This window comes from Homarus americanus, unplaced genomic scaffold, assembly GCF_018991925.1.
Source record: "Homarus americanus isolate GMGI-L3 unplaced genomic scaffold, GMGI_Hamer_2.0 scaffold50564, whole genome shotgun sequence".
Classification (NCBI taxonomy): Eukaryota; Metazoa; Arthropoda; class Malacostraca; order Decapoda; family Nephropidae; genus Homarus; species Homarus americanus.
In genome coordinates, this window is record NW_024715014.1 from 1,833,904 (window position 1) to 1,842,043 (window position 8,140).

General features: G+C 42.4%; 1 protein-coding gene across 21 annotated transcripts in view; it reads right to left on the reverse strand.

Annotated features, from left to right (window-relative positions):
* LOC121880142 (disintegrin and metalloproteinase domain-containing protein 11-like) overlaps nt 1–7,787 on the reverse strand; it is a 180,416-nt gene extending 172,629 nt beyond the window's left edge. For 3 of the 21 annotated variants that reach the window (XM_042387299.1, XM_042387282.1, XM_042387291.1), the window contains exon 1: nt 6,949–7,780. In XM_042387299.1, the coding sequence (XP_042243233.1) occupies nt 6,949–7,264 (316 nt within the window). In that variant the 5' untranslated portion in view covers nt 7,265–7,780. Of the gene's footprint in view, nt 1–6,948 lie in introns of all 21 variants that reach the window. The other 18 variants (XM_042387238.1, XM_042387373.1, XM_042387362.1 and 15 more) reach the window with 11 other exon arrangements.
* Between the last annotated feature and the right edge of the window lie 353 nt (nt 7,788–8,140).

Sequence of the window (8,140 nt, forward strand, 5' to 3'; positions counted from 1 at the left end):
AGTTGCCTCTGAAGATGTCTTGAATAAAGACGAAAGCTAAGGTGCTCTGTTGTTTCCATTTTCCCATGTGATTTTATCAAGATTTATCTTATCCACGTTTTCATTGTGGATTTACATGAAATATATATATATATATATATATATATATATATATATATATATATATATATATATATATATATATATATATATATATATATATATATATATATATATATATAATTTACTTTAATAAGTTAGGGTAAAAGTATTAAAAACTATAACTTATCTGAAAAAAATTATACATAAATTCTATACCCTTTTTTTTAGAGTTTAGTGAAAAAACACTTGTGGTACTTTAATCTATTTACAATTCTCAATGAAATATATGCCCTCTTTCACGATAAATTGAACCTTATAAACTAAATACACTCCATTATACAAATTTCACGTAATTGTGATGTTATTTTTAGCAACTTCCCAATTTTAGTGGCTATATCTCTTACATCAACGACAGTTCTGATTTCAAATTAATTACCAATTTCACTCGATTTTTCATGAGTTCAAAATTAACCGAATTTCCCTATTAACCAATTTCATTAAATGTACCTCAGATCTACATTTCTGATTTTCACCAATTTTACAAAATGGAAATGAATAATTGGTTCAACCGATTCTGATAGGCCAAAATAACCAATTTTCCAATAATTTAACACCATTTAAAGTATACACCAAATTTTTAAAGAATAAACCCAATTTTTCAAAAGATTTTAATACCATTTAAATTCAACGTCTGATTTTTTAAAGACTTTCCTGGACCCAGTGAAATATATGACTTCACTAAGTAACATTAAATCGGCTCTAAAATATTGGAACCGATATCTCATAGATACTGAAGGTGGATTTTTCTCAAAAGTGGCCGATTTAAAATAAAGTTTCCTATCAAATATGGCTCCCAGATTAAACAGAGACTCTACCAGAATTAGATACCTTCACTTAGCACCAGTAAGGAGACAAAATTAACACTAAGGCTCCACCTTAACAAGATACATTCTCTTAACACTAAGACTCTACCTTAACTAGATACCTTCACTTAACGCTGAGACTCTACCTTGACTAGATACCTTCACTTATCATCAGTTAGGAGACAAAATTAACACTAAGACCCCACCTTAACTAGATACCTTCACTTAACACTGAGACTCTACCTTAACTAGATACCTTCACTTAACAATGAGATTTTACCTTAACTAGATACCTTCACTTCACACTGAGACTCTACCTTAACTAGATACCTTCACTTAGCACCAGTTAGGAGACAAAATTAACACTGCGACTCTACCTAAACTTGGTACCTTCACTTAACACTGTGACTCTACCTTAACAAGATACATTCTCTTAACACTAAGACTCTACCTTAACTAGATACCTTCACTTAACGCTGAGACTCTACCTTGACTAGATACCTTCACTTATCATCAGTTAGGAGACAAAATTAACACTAAGACCCCACCTTAACTAGATACCTTCACTTAACACTGAGACTCTACCTTAACTAGATACCTTCACTTAACAATGAGATTCTACCTTAACTAGATACCTTCACTTCACACTGAGACTCTACCTTAACTAGATACCTTCACTTAGCACCAGTTAGGAGACAAAATTAACACTGCGACTCTACCTAAACTTGGTACCTTCACTTAACACTGTGACTCTACCTTAACTAGATACCTTCACCTAACACTGAATCTCTACCTTAACTAGATACCTTAACTTAACAGTGAGACTCTACCTTAAATAGATACCTTCACTTAGCTCTAGGACTCTAACTTAACTAGATACCTTCACTTAGCTCTGAGACTCTAACTTAACTAGATACCTTCACTTAACAGTGAGACTCTACCTTAACTAGATACCTTCACTTAACACTGAGAGTCTACCTTAACTAGATACCTTCACTTCACACTGAGACTCTACCTTAATTAGATACCTTCACTAACACTGAGACTCTACCTTAACTAAATACCTTCACTTAACACTGAGAGTCTACCTTAACTAGATACATTCGCTTAACACTGAGACTCTACCTTCACTAAGACTGAGACTCTACTTTAACTAGATATCTTCACTTAACACTAAGACTCTACCTAAACTAGATACCTTCACTTAATACTGAGACTCTACCTTAACTAGATACCTTCACTAAGACTGAGACTCTACTTTAACTAGATATCTTCACTTAACACTAAGACTTTACCTAAACTAGATACCTTCACTTAATACTGAGACTCTACCTTAACTAGTTACCTTCACTTAGCACCAGTTAGGAGACAAAATTAACACTAAGACCCCACCTTAACTAGATACCTTCACTTCACACTGAGACTCTACCTTAACTAGATACCTTCACTTCACACTGAGAGTCTACCTTAACTAAATACCTTCACTTAACACTGAGAGTCTACCTTAACTAAATACCTTCACTTAACACTGAGAGTCTACCTTAACTAGATACCTTCACTTAACACTGAGACTCTACCTTAACTAGATATCTTCACTTAACACTGAGAGTCTACCTTAACTAGATACCTTCACTTAACACTGAGACTCTACCTTAACTAGATACCTTCACTTAACACTGAGACTCTACCTTAACTAAATACCTTCACTTAACACTGAGAGTCTACCTTAACTAGATACATTCACTTAACACTGAGACTCTACCTTAACTAGATATCTTCACTTAACACTGAGACTCTACCTTAACTAGATACCTTCACTTAACACAGAGACTCTACCCTAACTAGATACCTTCACTTAACACTGAGACTCTACCTTCACTAGATACCTTCACTTAACAATGAGACTCTACCCTAACTAGATACCTTCTCTTAACACTGAGACTCTACCTTAACTAGATACCTTCACTTAACACTGAGACTCTACCTTAACTAGATACCTTCACTTCACACTGAGACTCTACCTTAACTAGATACCTTCACTAAGACTGAGACTCTACTTTAACTAGATATCTTCACTTAACACTAAGACTCTACCTAAACTAGATACCTTCACTTAATACTGAGACTCTACCTTAACTAGTTACCTTCACTTAGCACCAGTTAGGAGACAAAATTAACACTAAGACCCCACCTTAACTAGATACCTTCACTTAACACTGAGACTCCACCTTAACTAGATATCTTCACTTAATACTGAGACTCTACCTTAACTAGATACCTTCACTTCACACTGAGACTCTACCTTAACTAGATACCTTCACTTAACACTGAGAGTCTACCTTAACTAGATACCTTCACTTCACACTGAGACTCTACCTTAACTAGATACCTTCACTTCACACTGAGACTCTACCTTAACTAGATACCTTCACTTAACACTGAGAGTCTACCTTAACTAGATACCTTCACTTCACACTGAGACTCTACCTTAATTAGATACCTTCACTAACACTGAGACTCTACCTTAACTAAATACCTTCAATTAACACTGAGAGTCTACCTTAACTAGATACATTCACTTAACACTGAGACTCTACCTTAACTAGATACCTTCACTTCACACTGAGACTACCTTAATTAGATACCTTCACTAACACTGAGACTCTACCTTAACTAAATACCTTCACTTAACACTGAGAGTCTACCTTAACTAGATACATTCACTTAACACTGAGACTCTACCTTAACTAGATATCTTCACTTAACACTGAGAGTCTACCTTAACTAGATACCTTCACTTAACACTGAGACTCTACCTTAACTAGATACCTTCAATTTAGTACAATTTGAAAATGGTACATACGTTAAATAGGCTCTAATCTGACCAATAGGAGCGAGCCAATTAAATGGGTTTGGCTGGGGGCCTATTCTGACCAATAGGAGCGAGCCAATTAAACAGGTTTGGCTGGGGGGGTCTATTCGAACTAATAGGAACGAACCAATTAAATAGGTTTGGCTGGGGACGTATTAAGTAGTGTTGAGCCCTAATACACAGTCATCCCAATTAGAGACAAAATACCCAATTAAATAAAAACAATAGCTTATTCTTTCTACCAATTTACAAAACAAAGTGATTATATTAAATCCCCATCACAAAAACACAAAAATAGCGAGATTTTCTCCCAATTCCAACTAGTCCAGATTTGTATTACTTTACAAATAAACAATTACAGTCGGTTTCAAGACAAAAGATAATCACACCTATTATTTTACCTTATTTCAACTATTGACTAAAATTGGGAAGGCTTTTATTTACAATGATTATATTTTTCCTCGCGAAATTTTGCCCAATGAGATTTTTTTTTTACAATTTACAAGCAAATTTGCAGTATACCAAGAGCTTTTATTTACGAGGTGGTTTATATTCACTTACAAAGTTATGAAGGGAACTTACAAAGCATATGGCGATTTACAGGGTGAATGAAGGGAGGTGGAAAGAGAAGGGAGATGGGAGGAAAAGGGAGGTGAGAGAAGGAAGGAGAAGGTAGATGGGAGGAGATGGGTGAAGGGAGGAGAAGGGAAATGGGAGGAGAAGGGAGAGGAAGATAGAAGAAAAGAGGGAAAGGAGAGAGACAAGTAGCCATGAGAACGAGAACGAGAGAGCGCCATGAGAACGAGAGCGAGAGAGCGCCATAAGAACATGAACAAGAGGTCGCCACGAGAATGTGAAACCGCCATGAGAACATGAACGTAAGCGAGATGTCGCCATGACAACGAAAACGAAAGAGACGCCATGAGAGTTCGCTCCTGGTTGGATAGTTTGAGTACCTTTGTTGTATCGCCTTTGTTTAACTCTGACTTCCATTAATACACCTCGATCATATCGCCCCTCACTCTACGTCTCTCGAGGGAGTGCAAATTAAGATGCCTTAACCCGTCTCTGTACTCAAGGTTCCTAATGCCCGGGATTAGTCCTGTCATTCTCCTCTGAATTCTTTCTCGGGATTCAATATCCATTCTGTAGTACGGTGACCAGAACTGAACTGCGTAATCCAAGTGAGGTCTCACAAGCGCAAGATATAGTTTTGAGATGACCTCGCTAGTCATGTAACTAACACTCCTTTGTATGAACCCAAGTACTCTATAAGCCTTGTTTCGAGCAAATACACATTGTTTACTTGGTTTAAGATTCCTACTTATCATTACTCCTAAATCTTTCTCACAGTCGGATTTCTCTATAACATCGCTGTTCATCTGATATCTGGTTTCTCTGTTTACATCTCCAAGACTAAGTACTTTACATGTGACCACATTAAATTTCATCTGCCATTTTTCAGACCATTCGAATATTTTTTTTTATGTCTTCCTGTAGTTTTGCGGAGTCCTCGTCAGATTTAGTTATACGTCCTATTTTAGTGTCGTCAACAACTTTACTTATGTTGCTGTCTACGCCTCTAACTATGTCGTTTATGTATATAATAAATAATAATGGTCCAAGTACTGAACCTTGGGGTACTCCACTACATTTACTGCCGTTAATGCTTACTCGCTGTTTCCTGTCCAGTAACCACGCCCTAATCCATTTTAGAATATCTCCTCCAATGCCATGAGCCTCCACTTTTCGTATTAGTCTTGAGAACGAGAAACCGCCAGAACGTGAACGAGAGGCCACCATGAGAACGTGAACGAGAGGCCGCCATGAGAACGTGGACGAGAGACTACCATGAGAACGTGAACGAGAGGCCGTCGTAAGAACGTGAACGAGAGAGCCATGAGAACGAGAATGAGAGGCTGCCATGAGAACGTGAACGAGAAACCGACTTGAAAACGAGAAACCGCCAGAACGTGAAAGTGAACGAGATAGGCTACCATGAGAACGTGAACGAGAGAGGCTACCATGAGAACGTGAACGAGGGAGGCCACCATGAGAACGTGAACGAGAGGCTATACCATGAAAACGTGAACGAGAGAGGCTATCATGAGACCGTGAGCGGAGAGGCTACCATGAGACCGTGAACGAGAGGCTATCATGAGAACGTGAACGAGAGAGGCTATCACGAGAACGTGAACGAGAGAGGCTACCATGAAAGCGTGAACGAGAGAGGCTATCATGAGAACGTGAACTAGAGGCCGTCATGAGAACAAGAACGAGAGGCAGCCATGAAAACGAGAACGGAAGGCCGCCATGAGAAGGTGAACGAGAGAGGCTGCCATGAGAGCGAGAACGAGAGAGGCTGCCATGAGAGCGAGAACGAGAGAGGCTGCCATGAAAGCGAGAACGAGAGGCCACCATAAGAACGAGAGCCCGCCATGAGAAGGTGAACGATAGAGGCCGCCATGAGAAGGTGAACGAGGCCGCCATGAGAAGGTGAACGAGAGAGGCCGCCATGAGAACGTGAACGAGAGAGGCCGCCATGAGAACGTGTCCAGGATGCAACGGTCGTAAATTATGGCAGATATTACGACCTCGATGTTGTAGCTCAAAGTGCGTTTGTCCCCTTGCGTGTGCGTGCGAGTTGCGAGGAGTTTTACATGTGTGGGGTGCGCACGCAATATGGAGGAGGACGACGAGGAGGAGATGGAGGATTGGTTATGGGGGTTTTGGGGGTTTTGGGGGAGAGTGAGGAGGAGAATTGGGGAGGGTGGGGAAGGAGGGAGGAAAGGAGGGAGATGGATACGTTGCGCATCAAATTGCATTCAGGGATGAGGACGCAGTGATAAATATATTCCGTTTCAGATCAGGTAGGGTCAATTATACCGAGGAGGGTAGGAAGAGGAGCAGCAGAAGGACCTTGTTGGTTGAATTTCAGAGAACTTGAGGTGTGTTGGAAGGCGACCTCGCTGGCTTCTCTCGTCATTTACCCTCCTCACAGCTGGTTTCCTCCTGGTTCCTCACCCCATCATCCTCCATTACCCTATAATAATGACGATCTGTTCTGTTCCCAGAGAGAGAGCCTTAACTTAACATGCTGAGGGACCTGACGGTGATGCGATTTTGTCTTACCTCGAGGAGATCCACTAAACCCTGAAGAGGAGGAGGAGGAGGAAGATGCTGACGAGGAAGAAGAAGAGGAGGAGGCGGTGGCTGCGGCCGAGGATGGCAGCAGCAGCAGCGCCAGGAGAAGGCAGGCCGCGACCACTGCAGGAGGCTGGCTGCGGGGGGTGACCAGGAACACGGCTGTGGACCACATACTGGCTACTGATCTTGTATCGTCTACTGCTGCTGCTGTTGATGCTGCTGCTGGTGCTGCTGCTGGTGCTGCTGCTGCTGCTGCTGTTCCCCGGGGGGTGAGCCACACGCCTGCCACTGGAGGAATCATTAGAGGTAGCGAGCATCATCACCGCTCGCCGCCATCCACCACCATGATGGCAGCAGTAAACCCCCGGGTCGGTCCCTGGCCCGTGTAGCGCCACTCTGGGGTTCTAACAATAGTTATGGCACAATCTTTTTTTTTTCTATTGTGTGGCTACCGCAGCAGCCCCGGCACAGCAGCCAACACCTCCCCGCCGGGATCTGGGCCCACGACCACCACCACAGCCACAAACACCACAGGAAGCATCCACTTGCTCGCTTGCTCGCACTGAGGGAGGCGCCGCAGGTACGGAGTCAGTACCCCTTAACGAGACTATCCTTCTAGCACCGTCTGACACACACACACACGCGGCCACCAGCGTCCCTTCCGGCCCTGGGCTCACTATCGACTGGGAGGCAGGGCGCCCACGACCCCCTTGCGCTCTCGGACCCAGTTCGATCTGCGCGCGCACACACCCGCCCTGACATCTAGCGAGGGCCGGCGCGATCACCCCCACTGCAGGGTTGCTCAACAACTCGCCAGGACAACTCAACCCCAAGGCGAATAATGCCAGCACGGGCACAAGTCTCTCCGACACGAGACAGACGAACGATCGCCTGGCTGGAGGGTTGGAAGTACCGTGTCTGGCGATAAATATACACCATATGGAGAGGAAATGGGTCGATATTTATGTGAGGGAGGAGGTGGAGGGGAGGAGGTAGTGAGCGGTACACACACCTGGTGAGGAAGCCGGCAGCTGCCAACAGTGAGGTGACGCAGGTGAACTACGCAACCCCCGCTACCTCACCTTACCTCACCTTAACTACCCTCACCTTACCCCACTTACCCTTATCTTATCTACCCTCACTTCACCTTGCCTACCCTCGCCTTACTTCACCTACC